Source organism: Typha angustifolia, chromosome 7, assembly GCF_048772165.1.
Source record: "Typha angustifolia cultivar Huaian chromosome 7, ASM4877216v1, whole genome shotgun sequence".
NCBI classification, from domain to species: Eukaryota; Viridiplantae; Streptophyta; class Magnoliopsida; order Poales; family Typhaceae; genus Typha; species Typha angustifolia.
In genome coordinates this window covers 2,317,512-2,338,621 of record NC_133245.1, presented here as the reverse complement: position 1 = coordinate 2,338,621, position 21,110 = coordinate 2,317,512, and the positions used below count along the sequence as shown (strand labels likewise).

The 21,110-nt window shown below is 36.4% G+C and overlaps 2 protein-coding genes across 9 annotated transcripts; one reads left to right on the top strand and one right to left on the bottom strand.

Annotated features, from left to right (window-relative positions):
• Positions 1–4,690: 4,690 nt before the first annotated feature.
• On the top strand, positions 4,691–10,937 carry LOC140762721 (plasma membrane ATPase 1). Its single transcript, XM_073100636.1, has 21 exons — positions 4,691–4,913; positions 5,023–5,142; positions 5,261–5,359; positions 5,505–5,642; positions 5,781–5,915; positions 5,986–6,165; positions 6,268–6,474; positions 6,586–6,705; positions 6,794–6,913; positions 6,997–7,119; positions 7,231–7,335; positions 7,469–7,613; positions 7,833–7,997; positions 8,129–8,367; positions 8,454–8,486; positions 8,824–8,905; positions 9,057–9,217; positions 9,560–9,745; positions 9,834–10,016; positions 10,102–10,280; positions 10,544–10,937. The coding sequence occupies exons 1-21, from the start codon at positions 4,860–4,862 to the stop codon at positions 10,638–10,640; spliced, it is 2,871 nt and encodes a 956-aa protein (XP_072956737.1). The 5' UTR covers positions 4,691–4,859; the 3' UTR covers positions 10,641–10,937.
• A 1,205-nt stretch (positions 10,938–12,142) lies between these two features.
• On the bottom strand, positions 12,143–20,692 carry LOC140764033 (uncharacterized). 8 transcript variants are annotated; one of them, XM_073102473.1, is made up of 17 exons: positions 20,387–20,689; positions 19,554–19,679; positions 18,164–18,223; positions 17,038–17,151; positions 16,868–16,955; positions 15,995–16,140; positions 15,814–15,915; positions 15,072–15,143; positions 14,903–14,975; positions 14,193–14,275; positions 14,031–14,108; positions 13,844–13,942; positions 13,680–13,730; positions 13,542–13,598; positions 13,421–13,465; positions 12,648–12,938; positions 12,143–12,542 (listed from the first exon to the last, which is right to left on the bottom strand). In XM_073102473.1, the coding sequence occupies exons 1-16, from the start codon at positions 20,537–20,539 to the stop codon at positions 12,852–12,854; spliced, it is 1,434 nt and encodes a 477-aa protein (XP_072958574.1). In that variant the 5' UTR covers positions 20,540–20,689; the 3' UTR covers positions 12,143–12,542; positions 12,648–12,851. The 8 variants fall into 8 exon arrangements, with proteins under 8 accessions (XP_072958574.1, XP_072958572.1, XP_072958573.1 ...); XM_073102471.1 differs by having other exon boundaries at positions 14,876–14,975; positions 20,387–20,685; XM_073102472.1 differs by having other exon boundaries at positions 13,424–13,465; positions 14,876–14,975; positions 20,387–20,671.
• Positions 20,693–21,110: the final 418 nt, after the last annotated feature.

Sequence of the window (21,110 nt, the reverse complement as noted above, 5' to 3'; positions counted from 1 at the left end):
GCATTTTTCTACGAAATTAGGTACCTAATAGGATTTGACGAGTGTTTTATACTTACTATGTTTCTTCTTCATAGGATTTGACGAGTGTTTTATACTTACTATGTTTCTTCTCCGATAGAGGCTAGGGGATGAAGGTATACGGCGATGGGACCAAGGGATAGTAGTGGCAACCCATGATGACCACCTCTTATATGATTTTGTTCCCGAGTCCATTTGTCACTTGCTTCAAGAAATATGGATATCTTATTTGTTAATCCTGTGATAGTATTCTTGTTTCTTGTGCTGGAAATTGCCTTGTTCTTTCAGAGCATGAAACAGCTGGAGCATCTTGTGGTGCCAGTGCATTCCTACCTCAAATCTTTGCTTAATAGTTCTTGGAAACGGGGCATTTGTAGTCCTGAGAAGGATAAGATAAGATATTGGAATGAGGAGAAATGACATCTTTCCTTCTTTCTTTTTTTAATATTTTTAAGGTAGCACTTGGATGTGGCATAACTTCTTAATTAGTCTAGTTATACTTATTTCTTAAACTGAATGATGTAAAAATATAAACCAGTTTAGTGATGAAATAATTATACATAATAAATTTAAAAGATATTTCGGCAAATCATTAAATATAAATGATAGTTAATTAAAGTGATATTTTTTAAAAAATAAAATAGTAACTGAATTTTATTGATAAATATAAAATATTAGATATAAGAGGAGAGGACAGGGTAATATGTATTACTAAACTAATTTTGAGATAATTGTTGTTTGAATACTGAACCAATATAATCCCCACCATATTAAAATAAAGCTATGTTATTCCCCATCCAAATGCAGCTCTTTTATAATAAAATTCTATAGTTAAACTTATGCTTGAAAAGCAGCTGAGTTCCTGAATCGTTTGAACTTGGTTTTTCTTGTAGCCTTTAGCAATGCCTAACATAAAAAAAATAGTCACCATCATCTTGTTATGTTAAAAAACATAGATCCTCAGATAGATAGATAGTTATTTTAAGGTTGTTTGGCTGCAGAACGATCCTCCTTTTCTCCCATATCCTCTGTTGGTTAGCATGTCTCTTCCCTGGCTCTAGGATTCGTCATGCACTTTTTTATTTTTATTCTTTGGTAGTAAATTAAGCTACTACTTGCGTTCACGTTTGTCTATATTACGTGATTTCCTACCTTTTAGAGCTTCCAATCAACCAGTTCATGCCTATGATATACTTTATACATGAGAATTAGTTCCATTTCCTTTTATTTTTAAAGCAGAATTAGTTGTAATTAATTGCATGACTAAATTCTTTTGTTTAACGTATCTCCTTATATATGAGTATTTTCATATTCCAATTCAGACGACATCTAGTGACGACTAATGTATAGAACTTAGGACGTCTCTAATGAAGGGTTCCACTGAGCATATCCCCTTTTAGATCCTGGTGCACTAAATAATATAATATTTTTATATATTATATTAAAATTTTAAATTATTTATTTTTAATAAAAAATATATAATTAGAAAATTCTTATCGTGATCTTTAAAATAAAACGACTTAAAAATTAAAATATTTCGGTGATACCTTTCCAATAGTAATATCTTTGTTAAAAGTTAATCAACGAAACTGAAACTAATTATATTCTAAATTTAAATAATTAGTATACAAACAGAATCGAAAAGAAATTTGTATACCTCTAGATGTTAAGTTTGGAACTGGATTCTAATAAAGAAAAAAAAGGAGGAATTAGTTGACTCAAATGCTCTAAATAGAGTCAAGAAATTTAAGGGAGATAGGGATACTTATTTTACAATTCACCCACCCCTGCCATTCTAATGGCACTGGTGCTTCTGTTAGCCATCGAATTGTGATTGGAGGACATGACAGTAAATTTATCAACTCGTAATACGTATCTATATTTCCAACCAAGAAATCTCCGTACGCCCAACACTTCGTACGGAGGAAAATAAACGGTGCGCGCAGATCTCCGTACGTCCGTGAGCTGGCCTTTGGCGGCGGTCCCGCGCCACCAAGAACTCCCCGCGCCTCCCGATGTTGCCGGCCTACCAGCGAACAGCGACTCCACCCAATCCACGCGGCCCTCCTCGGCTAATTGCACGCGTCACTGAGATTCGTTAACGTCGCTCTAATTAATTCTCTGACTGACGTATTGCCTGATCCACAAGACGTAGCCCTTACGGGTCGTTGACGCCGTTCCTGGACCTAACTTCGTGACCCGAAGAGACGCTCCGCGAAGTGGGTCCCGCCGGAACAAGCATAGCACGTGGCTGCACCAAAATTTAAGAGCAATTTTATTCCCCATTTTATTTCTTCCTACTTGAAATAAATTGTTCATGCTCCAACAACTCAGTCAGATTATTACTCGGACTATCGGGCCTTATAATATATAATAAATATACATATAAATAATTTTTTTTTATTAAAATCAGGTTTAGTTATATAATTTTTCTTTATAAGTAAAACAAATAATTAATCTGATTTTTCTATATATATATAAGTAATTACCACCGAGAGAAGGACTCGGAAACTTGACCAGCGAATGATAAGGGCAGTGCTGCTAACGGAGTCTTGTGACCGTAACTACGGAATTGTACCTCGCTTTGTACCCGCTTTCTTTTACTATTCTTTTTGAATCATTCATTGTCCACCAAACAGTGAACGATACGTGATTGATTGATACCATCTGTCTCTTTACTCAGGTTTATTTCTTTTTCGGTGGGATTTTTTTTATTATTATTTCCATTTTTATAACAATTAATTAACTTCTTCTTTTTTTTAATCACAACCTTTTAATTTGTCATGCGTATTAAAAACTAATTTACTTGCCGTATTTACTTATATAGTGGCCCAAGTGGATTAGAGTTGTCTAATCTCACCTATCTTAGTATATATATAATGTTTGGTTGGCCAACCTAGAGTCCATGATGGGCTCCATTTTGGACGAGAGCTTTTAACCGAAAGATAAAAAAGTTGAAGACTAGTGAGTGGTGTGTACGAAAATTTTGCTTCAAGAAAGATGAATCCGATTTGACAAAGATATGTGTTGGATTATGTATGTTGGATTACATGAGCAAAGAGATTTTGACCACTGTTCCTAAATTTCTCTATTTATCAAAATAGATTAAATTTCAAACTTAATATAAAAGGAATCTATTTTACGTAAAATGCTTTTAGATTATAGTCCCAACATCTTATCCATTATGGAAATGATTTATGGGTTAGAATGATGTCGCGATTTCTTGCCGCTAATTATGATTAGAATCACAAAAAACGAGGAAGAATAATAGCTCCTCTAAACTTTAGTTTTAAATTTTATTTAATTTTTTATTAATAAGATACTGAATTATTTAGCGTTTTAAAATAGTAACATGCCGAACAGTTCAATGCTTTCTAAAAATATTTTTTTTAGCATTTCTATCTAAAATTAAAATACCGATAAATAAGTATTCACTGGCACCTATATTGTGTCATTTATTTTAGTAAATAAGTTTAGTAGATGAGTAGTTAAGCCTAAAACTCTGCATGTCAACTTTATTTTAAATAATAATTTAATGTATAGAAAGTTGGTCGGTGTTAGCTAACTAAATATGATAAGTTATGCAAGAAGGATCAATAAATGATCCCTTAAAAGATGCTAATATATATATATATATATATATATACTGACATCTGACAGCACAAGATGCTATTAAATTTAGTTTCAAATTACTTCATACATCGAGTTTTTTATTTTAATTTTTTTAATCACTTCATGTCCCTTAAGTTCATTAAGATATGAGATTACAACCACACCTATGACTTTACTGCTAATTATTATATATTTCATTTCTTGCATTAATTACACTCTTAACCTGCAATGTATGACCTCCCAATCACACACTGGAAGACAAAGCACACTATAAAGGACATTAAAGCCCTGCTTGTTTTATCTTTATTATCAATACAAAGCATGCAAGTTTGACTATTTTCATTCTACTTTCTATTTTAATTATAGTCAATTTTATTCTTCTGAATTGATTTGCTCCTTTGGCTATTTACTTTCTACAACTAAATATTATAAGCAGAGAAGAAGTTTATAAAAGTAAATGGTTTTTTTTTTTTACTAGAATTTCTAGTAATTAATCAAACACTCCAGAGTGAAGTAGAAATGTTTCATTGAAATTAAATCATTAAAAAAAGTAGTGTAGATCCACATGGATTGCATTCAGAAGATCCACATGCACATATAGTCCAAGGGTTATAAATGAAGATGGCCTAAGTTTAGTGATAACAGTAGCTGCTCCATGTCTTACATCCACATCCACTTTTTTTTTTTTTGGCCCATTTTAAATTAGAAAAAGAAGAATTAAAGAAAAATAAGGTCGGAATAAATTAACAGTAAATTATATTAAAGGAAGCAGATAAGTATAGGAATTAATGTAATTAAATGAGGAGGAGGATAGCAATGAAGTGGGTGATGTACCTGCCAAGTACAATAGTAGGTTTGATTGATGGAGCAGCCAGCCGCAAGCTGTCAAGTATGTGAGATGTAGACGATTCATGCAACTGGCTGTGTAGATGATGTAGTGCTACCTGCTCACAGTGGGGGTGGGGTGGGGTGGGGTGGGGTGGGTGGGATTTGTGGTGTTGGGTGGTGGGTAAACTCGCTTCCTTCTCTCTCTCTCTCTAAAAGTGCGGCTTTTTCTCTCTCCCTCTAGACCCTTCTCTTAGTCCACATGACCTCTCCCATCCAAAAGCCACAGACCACGGTCTTGATTCCATCATATTTCTTATTATATTCTTCTTTCTCTTATAACTTCCCATCACCAGCAGCAGTAGCAGAGGAGTTAGAGTTCTAGAGAGAAAGAGAGAGAAAAGATGGGGGAAAAGGAGGCAACTTTGGACGCCGTCCTCAAAGAAGCAGTCGATTTGGTACGCGCCTTAAAAAGGCCATTTTTGGTTCTCCTTCTACTTCTTGATAGGTTAACGGGTTTTGTTGATACGGGAGTAAATCTTTGCCGGGTTTGTGGGGAATTGGCAGGAGAACATACCGTTGGAGGAGGTGTTCGAGAACCTCCGATGCAGCCACGAGGGGCTCACCACCGAGCAGGCGGAGCAGCGGCTCGCTATCTTTGGCCAGAACAAGCTCGAGGAGAAGAAGGTGGAACCTTTGGTTACTCTCTTTGGGTGTTTCTTTGGGGAGGAATTGTCTATTTCTCTAAAAAAAAAATCTTTTTTTTTTTTTCTGAACTTGTGTGATTATTTTTTTTCTGTTGCAGGAGAGCAAGTTTTTGAAATTTTTAGGGTTCATGTGGAATCCCTTGTCTTGGGTCATGGAGGCTGCGGCTATCATGGCCATCGCCCTTGCCAATGGAGGGGTGAGAGTCTCAGGAAGATCAAAATCTCATTTTTATGTGTTACTTTTTTGTGTCCTTTCTAATTTGTTGTATATAAGTGTTGCAATTTTATTGATGGAGTTATTGGTACAGTAATTTGAGATATCCTATATGGTTCTTTGATCAGGGGAAGCCGCCGGATTGGCAAGATTTTGTGGGTATCATCACCCTGCTTTTTATCAACTCGACGATCAGCTTCATTGAGGAGAACAATGCTGGCAATGCTGCAGCAGCGCTCATGGCTCGGCTCGCCCCAAAAGCCAAGGTTTGATCCGAAGTTGTATTATTTACTCTTCCACCTTTTGTTATTCAAGTACCTATATTGGAAACCATAAATTGAATAATAAATAAATTAATAAAAGTTTTAGGTTATAGTTTTGCTCCTGACTAGAGATGAATATAGGTGCTTAGAGATGGCCGGTGGAGTGAGGAGGAAGCAGCAGTCCTCGTCCCTGGGGACATTATTAGCATCAAATTGGGGGATATTGTCCCTGCCGATGCTCGTCTTCTTGACGGGGATCCGTTGAAAATTGATCAGGTATTTTTTGTCATTCTTTTGATTCTTAATCTGCAGTTGGATCAAATTCTACCTTATTGCTGTTTTGCAGTCTGCTCTCACTGGAGAATCACTGCCAGTCACAAAAGGTCCTGGTGATGGTGTCTATTCTGGTTCAACATGCAAGCAGGGTGAGATTGAGGCCGTTGTCATCGCCACCGGCGTCCACACCTTCTTTGGGAAGGCTGCACATCTTGTCGACTCTACCAACCAAGTTGGCCATTTCCAAAAGGCAAGTTGGAGAAAATTTTGCCTTTGCTGTTCTCCAGCTTTCTGATATTTTGTGCTTTACGATATAATCATGGTTACTTCTTGCTTTCCATTTGCCATGCAGGTCTTGACGTCTATTGGAAACTTCTGTATTTGTTCGATTGCAGTAGGAATGTTTGTGGAGATCATCGTGATGTATCCTATCCAACACAGAGACTATCGCCCAGGAATTGACAATCTGTTGGTTCTTCTCATTGGAGGCATTCCCATAGCCATGCCAACAGTTCTTTCTGTCACAATGGCTATCGGATCCCATCGTTTAGCACAACAGGTTTGATTAGAAAATTTTGTGGGCTCTCTGTTACTTCATGAATTTACAATTTGAACAAGTTCTTGAGAAGAAAGCTGCATTACTTCTGATAATGACTGCGACTTTGTGCAGGGAGCTATCACAAAGAGAATGACTGCAATTGAAGAGATGGCTGGCATGGATGTTCTTTGTAGTGATAAAACTGGAACGCTGACTTTGAATAAGCTCACTGTGGACAAGAATCTTGTTGAGGTCAGATTTACCAGACATTGTGTGTTATATTTTAGAAACTCTTATTATTCTTGCTTTGATACATGTACATGTTAACTACATTTGTTAGGTTTTTGCAAAAGGAGTAACCCAGGACCAAGTAATTCTAATGGCTGCGAGAGCTTCACGAACTGAAAATCAAGATGCTATAGACACTGCAATAGTTGGGATGCTAGCTGACCCAAAGGAGGTGAATAGAAGCTTTGTCATTCTCCTGTCCTATTCCTCTATACATTGAATTTTTAACCTCAACCTCTCTGGTTGCTACCATAGGCACGAGCTGGTATTCAAGAGGTCCACTTTCTGCCATTTAATCCTACGGACAAAAGAACTGCTTTGACCTACATTGATAGTGATGGAAAAATGCATCGGGTTAGCAAAGGTGCACCGGAACAGGTACTGATATTTGGCCATTTATGAATGCCTCCTATTAGTAATGGTTTGCATATATCCTCCAAAATCCACATTTGTTTCTGGCTTCTATTGATTATTCTACTTGGGCTGCAGATTCTCAACTTAGCACATAATAGGTCAGAGATAGAGCGCAGGGTCCATGCTGTGATCGATAAGTTTGCAGAGCGTGGCCTTCGGTCGCTTGCTGTGGCACGTCAGGTGATTTTTTTTTTTTATCATTCTATTAATCATCTTACCCGTGCTCTTTCATAGTGCAGTATTTTTGTCACTTTGTGATGCATTTATTCTTCTTTGTATCAGTTTTCACAGTTTTAATTTGTTTGGTATGCAGGAAGTTCCAGAAGGGAGGAAAGAAAGTTCTGGAGGACCATGGCAGTTTGTTGGTCTCATGCCACTTTTTGATCCCCCCAGACATGACAGTGCAGAAACAATAAGGAGGGCACTCAATCTTGGCGTCAATGTCAAGATGATTACAGGTGTGCAAAGCCCATAAAGATATGGTTTATTTTTAGTTTCTTGTTAGCTGACATCTCGTTGCTGCCATTCTCAAGTGCTTTTGGTTCATGAATATGAGCACCTAGTTTCTGGGTGAGAGCAATCTTATACTAGATATAGATAGGCCTGCCCTCTTTTTTAATTGCAAGTTAATTTGCTGATAGTTGCCTAAGTTGGAAAGGTCTTTGCATTTGCAACAGGTGATCAGCTGGCGATAGGGAAGGAAACAGGCCGTCGTTTGGGAATGGGTACAAACATGTATCCATCATCTGCTTTGTTGGGCCAGAACAAGGATGAGTCAATAGCTGCTTTGCCAATTGATGAACTAATTGAGAAGGCTGATGGTTTTGCTGGAGTATTTCCAGGTACCATTGTTTTTAGTTTCTTTCATATTGTTTACTTGCACCTTCTTTGATGGGGTTGATTAGTTTCTTTTTGTATTGGCCACACCATTCAAATCTGTTGTGGACATAAACCCATGTCTTTCAATTTTCAGAACATAAGTATGAGATTGTTAAGCGTTTGCAAGCAAGGAAGCATATTTGTGGCATGACTGGTGATGGAGTAAATGATGCTCCAGCCCTAAAAAAAGCTGATATTGGGATAGCAGTTGCAGATGCAACTGATGCAGCTCGTAGTGCTTCTGATATTGTTCTTACGGAACCCGGTTTGAGTGTGATTATCAGTGCTGTGCTGACTAGTCGTGCAATTTTTCAGCGGATGAAGAACTATACTGTAAGTTGTGTCTATGATCATATGTCAGTGATCTTCTCTGGTTATTTTGCTTAAGCTATTAGGCTGAAGTTTCTTCTTTGTTGCAGATCTATGCAGTCTCAATTACCATCCGTATTGTGGTATGCTCTCTTGTGGCCTTTGAATTTTGAGATAGTTGCTTCCATCTGACTTATCATGTCCAAGTATCCCTGATGACTTATGTGGCTTTATTTAAACTTTCATGGTAACAGCATTGGACTAAAAATATATATAATTGTTCATGAGGATATTAACTCACACTGCTAAATAGATACTTATTGGTGGCTACCTTGGGAAATATCACTCGGGATTTACTAAGAATCTTCATTGGTTTCAAAACCATGAACTTTCATTTTTGTAACAAGAATTTGTTCATTTCTTTTGTCTGGTAGTAGTGTTGAGGATTAATGTTATTGGTTTATATCTTTGTTGCAACAGCTTGGCTTTATGCTGCTTGCTCTCATCTGGAAGTTCGACTTTCCACCGTTTATGGTCCTGATCATAGCAATTCTCAATGATGGTAATACTTAGTAAATTTGTCTAGCTGACTACTGGTTTCTTCTCTCTCTTATGGGTCACCTTTTTTGTTGTCTGTTCTGCTGTTTTTGTTCACTTTTCTTTATATAAAATGTGAACTACTATTCTCAAAGTACTTGCTCCTTTTTTTACAGGTACCATCATGACTATATCAAAGGACAGGGTGAAACCGTCTCCTTTCCCTGACAGCTGGAAGCTGGCTGAGATTTTTGCAACCGGAATCATCCTTGGTGGTTACCTAGCAGTGATGACTGTTATTTTCTTCTGGGCTGCCTATAAAACTGATTTTTTCCCGGTACGAACCGTATGACTTACGAAACTGTCATAATATTAGAAGCATGTTAAAAAAAAAAATCACCATAGTAAATTTTACTGCAAAATGACTTCTGAAGTTAGTCTAAATCAAATCCTGTCCAAGAAAATCTCGGCCATGCCATTAAACTTTTGTTAACTGTAAAATGCCTCCTAAAATTATTTTCATGTTGGATTCTCATTCTAGTATTTGATCGAAAGCGTAGTTCAGCTAGTTCATACATAATCTGCATAAAATTTTCTTATTTAGTATTTCTTTCCTGAGATACTGTGGATCTTTGCACTGACATATGTTATAATTTGTTGGGTTTTGATAATCTTTCAGCGGATATTTAAAGTTGAAAGTCTTGAGAAAACAGCTCAAGATGACTTCCAAAAGCTTGCTTCTGCAGTTTACCTACAAGTTAGTACGATCAGTCAAGCTCTAATATTTGTGACACGATCGCGCAGTTGGTCCTTTGTTGAGCGCCCGGGTTTGCTGCTTGTTACTGCTTTCTTTGTTGCCCAGCTGGTGAGTTTCTTCTTTCCCCTTCATTACATGCCCTAAGGCACATTGCAGTGATGATCTTATTCCTATGGATTATCATGTGGACATGCAGATTGCTACATTGATCGCTGTCTATGCTGACTGGGGTTTTGCTGCAATTAAAGGGATCGGATGGGGCTGGGCTGGTGTGATTTGGCTTTACAATATAATTTTCTACTTTCCACTTGATATAATTAAGTTCCTAACCCGATATGCCCTGAGTGGAAGAGCATGGGATCTTGTTCTTGAGCAAAGAGTAATATACGCTGCGGAACTCTGATAATAACACTTGTTTGATTATTTCCTTCTCACTTAGATTGATTGATACTCTCTTTGTGCAGATTGCCTTCACAAGGAAGAAAGATTTTGGCAAGGAAGCAAGGGAGCTCAAGTGGGCACATGCTCAAAGAACACTACATGGTCTGCAAACACCTGACACCAAGATGTTCAATGAGAGGACCAGCATCACAGATCTTAATCAAATGGCTGAAGAGGCCAAAAGGCGAGCTGAGATTGCAAGGTAGGACCACAATCTTGACAGATAAAACACTTGCAAACTTCCAACAGTGCACTGCTTTACAATCTGTCACGTTTTGGCCATCAGTTTTTCAGTAACTCCATGATCTATATGACTAGTATTGTCAGGAGTGGGTCTGCTATTCCCGTCACTACCACAATCTTCCATTCCTGAAACTTATCCAGTTGATACTTGGAGTTTCTTTTTAGTCAAGATTAATTGAAGCAACTGAACAACTGACCGCTAATGTTATTTTGGATATCCAGGCTCAGGGAGCTACACACACTCAAAGGACACGTGGAGTCTGTAGTGAGGTTGAAGGGCTTGGACATCGAAACGATCCAACAATCCTACACCGTGTGATCAGGCAGAGTATGATGCAATATGACGGCACTCCGATCCCTCCTGAACTTTGATCAATTTTTGTTTTGGTGATGCTACTGATGAGTGAATTTAATGAATGACTCGCACCGACTTGTGTCCATCACTACCCCTCACGATGTGGCTATACTTATTATATCTCTATTATGCTCTTTAAGTTTTTTTTTTTCTGCGGCGAATTTAATTGCTTGTATCTTGGAGTTTTTTGTGGTATCTTACTGTGCCCTACCATAGCCAAGAAATAAATGCTTAGGTGGGGACCAAGGGCATGTGCATTCTTATCTTGTTTATTACTCACAGACATGCATATCTGGGAGAAGTTGGTGGAAGGTCATTGTTAAAACTTCATCTCTCGCTTTCCTCAGACATTCCAGAACTTGGTCAGGGAGGAAGGCAATGCCATCAAGAGTAGTAGTAGCATAGATGGGTGTTCATTTATTGTGAGGTGCTTGCTGTCTTATTAATTTTTATTTCTATATTAGTTTCTCAAGATCCGATTCTGTTTGGTTAGGCTTCAGCCACATGGGCATGAGGTCTGGCATATAGGTCAAACAGTTCCAACTCACTTCATTACGAGTAGGACCTATAGCATCTAATGAATCTACTTAAGCTATAGCTTCTTCAATGTTCCAGACACATGCCAGGAACATGGCAAAACTTTATGAGCATAGAAGTAAGAGCGAGAAACTTATCTGGATAAAGTTGTTTGTGGTTGTAAGCCACATGCCCTGCACATTGAACATGACCTAACTGCATGTTGTTGGGAAGCTCATATCATTTTTGAGGAAGTGAAACAAAAAGGGGAGATCTTGAAACCTGTCGGAATGAAGAATTCTACAGTAGGAGCCTGTAGAAGATAAGATGGATGATGCCCAAAACCCTAGAGTGAAAATGCAGTTGAAGACAATTTGATCAATGGTTTCTTGACTGTCTACCCCTCGAGGAGTAGATTGAAGGTGCAGGAAACCCTTTGGTGGCAAGAAGGTCCTTTGTGTGAAGTAGAGATGATTATTAGGTCTAACTTACTTGAGCCCGAGATGGTAGTGAGCGACACGGGCTATGTCTTTGCCGGACGCTCATCTATACATCGAATCATTATGCATGTATATTTTCAAAAAAATTTAGTTTCGTATTGAATATTTAATAAATTAGATATTAATATATAAGTATGATATTAAAAATAGTCAAAATATCTTCATAGAGGTTCATTATGCTTGGCCCAATATGATATAATAATTTTATAAATTTCAGCCCATTACGCTCAATCCAAGTCCGATATCAAATGGGCTAGTGGGCTATAACAGGCTATAATATTCTACCTCGGTCCAACTTGAGTGATTGGTTGTGTCGGATCGTGAACAAATATTTAACTCAATCAGCCCGAAAAGCTCAGCCCAAACATGGCCTGGCCCACCCGATAATCACCTTTAGTGTTAAGAAATTTCAGTATTGTAGACTGCCACAGGATCCGAAATAGCTGGAGATCAGAAATGGCTGAAATAGCCAAGATCTTAAAGGATGCATCTGTTTCATACTATTAGGCCGACAAAATTAGATCAACCAATGATGGACAACATCTGATTACAAGCCTCAACTTCTTGTGACAAAGGAAAGCAAAATCCTTATAGTTCCACAGCTCCAAAATTATAGTTGGTGACTCATATTTCATACTCAAAACAGATGAATACGCATCTGGGCAATAGCTTTCATTCCATACTTCTGAATGCCTTGTCCCAAAGAATTATTTTCCTTTCCATAGGCAAAGGGAGAACTATCACTAAGGGCACTTTCCTTCAGCTCTTAACTTTTATCAAATCATAAGACTTCTTTATTCTCGGGGTTGGCTGATCTATCAACAAGATCACTGTAACCAGACATCTGTAACTGGTTTAAAGAAAAGGGAATTAGTACAGTATAAAAGAGCATCTGGAAACAAAAGAAGTTGTGTAGATGGAACTCTAATAAAAGTTTAAAACTTCAATAGCATACCTTCGTAGGCAAACAATGGTGCTAGAAGAGCAAAATGGCGTGCTCTAAGCCAAAAATGTTTAGTTCCAGGAGAATTGTCTAGTGGCACCTTGAGAGGCCCTTCCTTTTGTCTGAATTCATATAATTCATATGCCTTTCGGTACTTTAAGGCTTGTTTGTTGCTTTTCTATTTTTAGTTTTACATTTCATTGTACCAAGTCTCGATCATGATGCTTCTTCTGCCAGGTGATAATAATTTGATGCTAGTCTGCCAATGCTTGTCCCTGCAATATATCCACCAGTCCATGCGTTCTGTCAAGAAAACACAAGAAACTGACTAGTGATGATTTGAAGTAGTCAGATAACTTCCAATAATGAACTATGAAAAGAACCCACATATCCCGAGGCTAAACCCACAAATTTTTAAAAGCCACTTATCATGTATCTTGTGGGTTATTTTCATATGCCGAGGCTAAACCCCCTCACAAGAGGGTGATGAAGAGAACATTGGACTCCGGCAACTTTTAAGTGTAACAAAATACTCTCCTGGTCAAATTGACAAAGTGCTACACTTTAGCCATAGTGAAGTTTATTACTTGACATGCATGCCTAACTACACATAATACATTGGGCAGTTCTGCAACATGATTTCTTGTTAAATTGTTTTACTTATTATGGAGATAACTTATAAGTAAGGATATCTAATTATGTCGGTGACCTTATCTGTCTTTTTAAGCTACTAATACTTTTCTAGTAAGTGATATGACAAAGTTGTGAATATCTGTGTTTACCACTACCTGAAAGTTGAATCCACCAGTGATTCCGTCAACATTGAGTACCTGGAAGAAGTTCACCTTTATCTGATGCGTTTTAAGCACAGAAATTCCAATCCAGTTCCAAAAATGTAAATGTTACCTCTCCTGCAAAGAAGAGATTGGGTTGTTTCTTGCTTTCCATTGTGCTAAGTGATATCTTCATAAACAAAAGAACAGAATTAGGTCAAATATGCATCAATAAATAATTCATGATGAATTCCTCAAATAAGAGAAAAACCTCTGGAAGTGGAACACCTCCAGCAGTGACAAATTCATCCTTAAATTGTCCCTACATGGAGTAAGAAGCATGTGACTTTCCTCTAAAGAAAAAGGAGATCTCTACGTTGGCACCATACAAAAAACTCACTTGTACAAATATACATGAAAGGAATAACTTCATACCTTTCCTACTACCTTAAATGGATATTGCTTTAGAAGAAGAGCTATGGAATTCAAATGGCTATTTGCAATGGAAGCCCATGGCATATCACCATCTAAACCCTGGAGAGAGATTGTTAGTGTTTATCTAGGAGTACTGGAAAATATTACGAAATCATGCAGAAGGAAATAATTTATCAAGCTATAAGACCTCTTGTTCCAGTAAAAACCTCCAAAATCTTTTTGCCAAACCAAACTGTGGAGGAAAGAAATTGTTCGCCTTATGCTTCTGCAGAAAAAAACATTGAAATTTTGAAATCATTATTTCATTATGGAATGCAAGATACTTCACATCTTCAATAAAGAACCAAACCCCCAGCTGATCTCTCTGGTGAAAGAGGATGCACTTCACATCTTCCATATGAATATCAGGCATGAAGTCCACGAAAAGCATTCCTGTATACAATTCCAGATAAACATGTGCATACAAAATTACGACTACAAGGCTAAAAATGCATAATAAGCAAAGGTTTTCATACCACCAAAATAAGAAAAAAAAATTTAAAAAAATGCATCAGGAATTTGCAAGTTCAACAATTTGTATGTTACTACATCTTTTTACAGAAGAAATTGAGAACTTATAAGATTCACAGCATGAAAGGCTTGTAAGCCAAGCATTACAGATATATTAGGAAAACTATGACATGATCCAAAATTCCAAATCGTAAGGAATTAGAATGCAACTTCAGAAACTTTTGAATGATTGACTAGTACAGGGCTTGCATGATTAGTTAATCATAAACCAATATGCAAATCAAATTGTTTCCATAAAAAAATACGAAGATGATTTGTAATATGTGATCACTTTAATGTATGACACCATAAGCACCACTCTGACTTAGAAAGTTAGAATAACTCCAAGACATCAAACCAATGAACATGACCACTTATAAGATGCACTTATAAGTACCCCTGACATAGGCCAAAAAACAAAAGCAATATCTTTTCTGAATGGAAGTTCAATGCAGATAGAGATATTCATTGTTTAGATTCTACCTGTATAACTAGAAAGAAATAACTCACGCGCTCCCCAAGCAGATAACCGAAGAATTACAGGCCCACTAAGTCCCCAGTGAGTCACTAACATAGGCCCGACCTACAAACTCAAAACTTTATTTTCAGAAAACATCACATAATTGATTTTTATTTTGTTTTTACTCTTATCTGTAAGATATATAAAAGAACTGCCTGCCTGAGTTAATTCAGGTATGCTCTTGTGAACATTATCCAGTTTCAGCTTGGCTTTGACTCTTTGAAACGTAACCTGTTCATTGTGAAAAAAGAAACAGTAAACCATATATTCAACTAAATGGGAGCAAACTGTTATGTTTAGGCTAATGTATGAAAATTTATAAAAAAAAAAAATCATCCTCCAAGCCAGTTTACAGTTAAACGGAGTGGGCTTGAGCATAACTCAAACTCGAGAGTATTCCTAAAGAATGATAATTTTTTAGTCTCAATGATAACTTTTTAGTTTTTACAATCTTATCATCTTAACATCAGCCCTCCAGAAAGTGTCAAAATATTGATCAGGGAGAAATTGGACAAAGTTTGCAATGAAATATATTAGGCCATTTGGCAAATAGAAGTATTTGTCTTATGCCTGCAGTTTAGGATCAGGCACCAAAGAAGTAATCCCCCAAAACTCCAATAAAGATTGAAAGAGTCTACAAGAAGGCCATGATAGCTTTTGACATAGGAAATCATCATCATCTTGAGGTGTAAATAAGGGAAAGAGGCAATTAAGCAAATAGAGCATAACTCAATGATTACTAATTCATTATGCAATATAAAATGGAACTTAGTCTATCTAAGAGTGAACTGTGCAATCAAGATCTGCATGCTGAAAATGAAATTATAGTTTATTTAACCTCATAATAAAAGTAAGATATGCCTTTGCACAGATATTCCATTATAAGTATAAAGATCATTACCCCAGACAATCTCGTCAGTTCTGTATTTGCGATCTTAAATGTGAATAAGCTGGGCATTGGGTCAATAATAGAATGACCAAGCTGGGTAGCAATTGAGTAACCCTATAAACAAATCATATAAAAGATAAATAGCTACACAAATCTGATATGACGTTAATAACAGGAAAAAAAAGCTTCGAACCTGTTGGCTGCTCCCTGTAGCAACTAGGACATAATCAGCATCTACATACTCAACAAAGTCTATTGTACGTTTCTCAACCTTCAGAACAAATTTCCCATTGTCAGTAACAGATGCATTTGAGACAGTTTTCCCAGTTTGCAGCACAACTGCAAAGGAAATTTTGGTTTCAGTGGATCCTACTAACTAAATGTTTTGACTTGGGAATGACAGCATAAAATAGACATGCTAAAACACTAGTCTGTATCAAAGGTCGCAGATAGGAATTCTACTTCTTTATCCAAAGGTTATATGTAGTTCTTCTTCGGTAGTAGACAAGAGACAGGAAAGTGGGATTTACTTGAAGTCCTCAAAAACCTCAACTGCTGAAACCATATTGTTGGATTAAGAGCTGAATTTCCATCTTTCACTACATTGGTGAACAACCGGAATAGTCCAATATACAGTTAACGCATTCACTGGTGACCCTAAGTCAATAAGTTTTCAGACTCGAAAAAAATAACTTTCAAGTCTCTTTCAGTATTGCTGTGGTCTACGGCTAAGCTATAGAGATCCACTATGAGAAATGTACATCGAGTCTCTGTAGAAGTTTCTATATACTCCACCCAGTACCCAAAAAAAAACATTAACATGCTTTGCCATATATAAGCAACAGTGAGATTTTTTTTCTTAATTACACTTGAAATATAATTTAGGTATAGAACAACCATCTTGAATAGATCTCACAGTTAAAAGTAATGGCTTGGCAATTGACGACAAATTGCTAAAATAGACAGTTCTCAAGGAGGTAACTAACAAGCTGATAAAGAGATATGACAAATTTGATTACATGTGGCAAGGAATTCAAATGCACCAGCATATAAACACAACCGATACCTCCAATCCTTTTTGCTTCATTGAGAAGACAATCAACTACAGAAGCTGAGCTGTCACTAACTGGAAAAACTCTTCCATCATCTTCAGTCTAAGGCAAAAAGCAACATGTTTGATAAGGTTTACATGTAGCTTCGCAAGAATAAGGAGATTCCAGATGTTTTCATGACTACCTTAAGCTGAACTCCATGATCAGAAAACCAACACATTGTATCTTGTGGACCATGGGCATTGAAGAAAGATCCCCGCAGTTCTTTGTTCCCCCTAGGGTAATTTTCTGCCAGTTTCTGCATTAATACAATAATACATAATGTCAAGTATGAATAATCTACATCAAATCAGCAAGTCTTAACTCTTAAGTGCATGATTTTTCACCTACAAGGCCGACTCATTAATTCTAAGATGTGATAATAATACGACAGGAAGCAGATGCAATCATGCTCAGTAGATAGATATATAGAACTTTAACAAGAACTTCAAACTCTACTTTTCAGTAAAAATTGTTGATTCTTTTTTCTTTTTTGATGAAAAAATATTTGTTGAATCTTCATAGATGACTGATGATGCATCACCGTATCAATAGCAACTCTGGATTAGCCTGAACTTTTTGGTCCTAATTTGGAGGTGATAATAAATGACTAGATAGGGGCATTTATAATTTTATATATCTTTTTAAGTCACCTAGGGAGGAAGAAGTTGGCATTATGATATTACAATTGATTGTCTGGGTCCAGAAATGCGAGATTAGAGATGACAGGAGGTGGAAAGTTATACATTTGTGCACATTTGCAAAATGTCAGTGAAAAGTTAACCCAAACAGTATATATCGAGATCTTGAAGAATAATTTCACATTGGCGTCTCAATGGATATGGTAGCATACATGAAAAACTGAAAGTTTTGACTATTTATTTTTCATACCTACTCATATATTTATACATCTACAACATATGTATGTATAAGTACATATGCCTTTATTTATGTTATCATGCGTTACATATATATACCCTGACTGCAGTGCTAAAAAGGTGTTATACTAGTAGCATTATAAATTTGGAGCAATCGCTGAAGGACTTTTCTTTTCAAATAATATAAATCAATATCTCTCCTAGGGTAGCTATATATCACAAATGGCTCTTTACATATATGTCACAATATATATGTATATATACTCATAAAGTCATATTATTGATCCATGGTGGACATTGATTGAAATGTCAGTCCTTGTACATTTAAGATGGCAAGAATAGAGGTTAGTTCAAGAAAAATGTAACAGCTAAATAAAAGATTTTTTGTCTTACCACTGCCTCAACAAAATGCCCATTGGTGACATTGCATCGACCTCCACCAGATATTTTCACCTACAGATGATATTAACTGAACAATAAATTACATAATAAGGATAATGAAATCATCAAATAGAGGAGAAAAGCCTTCACTCTTTAGCCCTAACTAGTTGGTGTCCACAATCAGTTTCTTATATTCAGCTATATTTAATGAAAGTGTGATCATGTGATATGTCATTCCTTTACTAATTCATTTTTACATCTTTTTCGGTGCACTCTCCCTCCCAAAGCAATTTCTTCATATTAGTGTACTATACGGTCTCCTGGAACATGCCCAAAGCCTCTTAATCAATCCCAAGCTTCCTGTTTATGTATGGTTAGTTTTATATCTTTCAAAAGCCAATTGCCAACTTTTAGAAAGGACGCTGCTTAGGTAGCTTGACAACTAGGGTAAATCTTTTCAAGAATACTATGTTGCACAAAGAGTCATAAGCTCATAGCTTGCTTTATTTCGATGAATCAGGAGTAAATAACACAATGTACCTTCATCTACTTATCTTACAGTGAGTAAGGTTGTCTGTTTGTATTGACCTTGACTTATCACCAACCATTGCAGGTGTTCTAATCTATTAAAGTTTGCAAGGCAAGATGCCCAAGGAAATTTTTTGAGATTTATTATGGTAGATATGTGAAAGCAAACCGTCAAGTACAGACTTCTAAATCATTCGGCAACATTGTTGCAGCAGAAATATGCATTAATATTAGTCAAAAGAATGAAAACATTGTTAGAAATATCATGTATATGAACATGAAAATTTTATAAACTTTGAGCCCAATTTAAATGTGGTCCACACATATTAATGATGGATTAATGGTGAAATTAAAAGAACTTAAAGAGTATTTTTAATATCATATATTGACTTATTCAAATTCATAAAGAAAAGCAAATGAAAATTGACTTTAAAATAAGTACTATGATAAGGAAAAGTAAAAAGAAGTGAGTTTAGTACCATATTAGATATTTGAAAAATATTATTAAATATATAAATGTCAAGCTTCTTATGGATTTTGGGCTCTAAAAGATATACATATTCTATGGGTAAAGAAATCTATGCAAATCAACTCACACACGTGAGTCGCCTGGCTCGGCTCGACTCGATTCAAAACGTGCGGATCAAGTCCCAAGAGCAAATTAGTTTTAAGAAAATAGTATCCAACACTAGACTCGACTATACATGATTTACTTATTTTCAATTGGAATTTCGTGACTTTTGAATTAGATTATTATTGCCAACAAATATAGATATTCAAACTTACTGTCTTTCAAAGATTCATAGAAGATAGAGATATTTTAATTTTTAAATGATTAATGAGCATGAAGTTTCTACTTAATAAGAGAGTCTACCTTTGACAAAGGCTTTCCCTTCTCAACAACCAGCACATTCAAGTTAGGAGCTATGCTTTTGGCTCTTATTGAAGCATAAATTCCAGCTGCGCCAGCACCAACCACCACCAATAATTGCTCATTAGCCTACCCATTTAAATCAGCTATTAGCTATATGAAATTCCAGGAAATGGGAAGTGTAGAATAACTTACTGGAAAATGGATATTGGAGATTCAGATATAATAACTTCAAGATAAGAAACCAAAACTAACTATACCCTACTCAATTTTAGACTGGCATTCAGGAACAACTAGAATTTGATCTTTTGAGCATAATTGAAGCCCATACTCACCAAGCACATACCGTGCAAGGCCTCCCTAGCCCTGAAGATCTCACCAAATGTTCATTATCAAGATACTCAATATGAGGACACAATTAAATGCCGAAAAAGTCTATTCACTTACTAAACCACCAAGCATGTCTTTATATAATTTTCCCAAAAGTTCTTCTCAATCAAGACCAAGACACGTCTTCTATATTCATTACCGGGACAAGAAACAAGCCAAAACCAGAAGCTTTAGCACATAAATGTCGCGCTCATTTCATGACTAGCGAACATCCACCTCATACTGTAGTATCTAATAATACGAAATAAAGGAAGCAAACAAAAGAAAGAAAAGGTCGATATTTATATGAATACTAGTCTACTAGCAAGCAAGATGATAAAGAGGAAAACCCATGGAAAAAAGAATAACGCTTGATAGTTGGAACTCGTTTCAGCTATAAGAAGATTGGGATATGGACAAAATCTCACAGAGAGAGAGAGAAGCAAAAAAGAATGATGATGAAATACTTGTTCACCGCTGCTTGCAGCTGGAGAGGAGAAGAAACGCTTCTTGTAGTTTAAGGGAAGACGGCAACGGACATTGTTGCGCCGGAAACAAGACGCACACCCCAAAGAGGCGCCAAAATGGAGGAAAAGACTCGCAGGTGCGCAGCTCCTCATTGAGGTATTCCTTCGAACATCTTCCGAGCGCTTAATGTTCCCGACCCGTTAACTCGTAAGAATTTTATCCATATTGGTGGAGTTTTTGACCAAACTAACCCTGCAAGCTTTTTATACTTCCAAACTTAAATATGAATGAAGATTAGTGATGCTTAAAACCGGGACAGCGATTTTCAAATCTAAAATAATTTCATAAAAATTAACTTATATTAAAAAGAATTCTAAGATTTAATACTTTACTTAGCGACCTTTAATTTATATTTCAAATTTATTATCCGATTCAGATCCGAGGGTAGCAAATTATATCTGATTCTATTTAAATTTAAAAGTGAATTAAACCAGCAAATAAAAGCGGTCTGACTTAAACTTAATAAAAACTCAAATCATCGGGTACAGGATTATAGATCATAAGGCGGTATCAATAAAGACCCGGATTTTCGACCGGATATAGTGGTGCCCAAATTTTATCCGGTTTAGTTATCCGTGTTTTAGACCATCTCTCGCATAAAACAATCTCAAGAAAACAAAGGAATCTAATAGGAAAACGGTGGAACTCGAGAGACTAATTCAT

Coding starts and splice junctions, on each gene's coding strand:
- LOC140764033 (XM_073102466.1), bottom strand. CDS start 20,539: ATGAGGAGCTGCGCACCTGCGAGTCTTTTCCTCCATTTTGGCGCCTCT. Junction 15,916..15,994: donor CTACAGGGAGCAGCCAACAG/GTTCGAAGCTTT, acceptor ATTTGTTTATAG/GGTTACTCAATTGCTACCCA. Junction 15,144..15,813: donor AACTGACGAGATTGTCTGGG/GTAATGATCTTT, acceptor CACAATGAACAG/GTTACGTTTCAAAGAGTCAA.
- LOC140762721 (XM_073100636.1), top strand. CDS start 4,860: ATGGGGGAAAAGGAGGCAACTTTGGACGCCGTCCTCAAAGAAGCAGTC. Junction 8,368..8,453: donor AGCGGATGAAGAACTATACT/GTAAGTTGTGTC, acceptor TCTTTGTTGCAG/ATCTATGCAGTCTCAATTAC. Junction 10,281..10,543: donor AGGCGAGCTGAGATTGCAAG/GTAGGACCACAA, acceptor TTGGATATCCAG/GCTCAGGGAGCTACACACAC.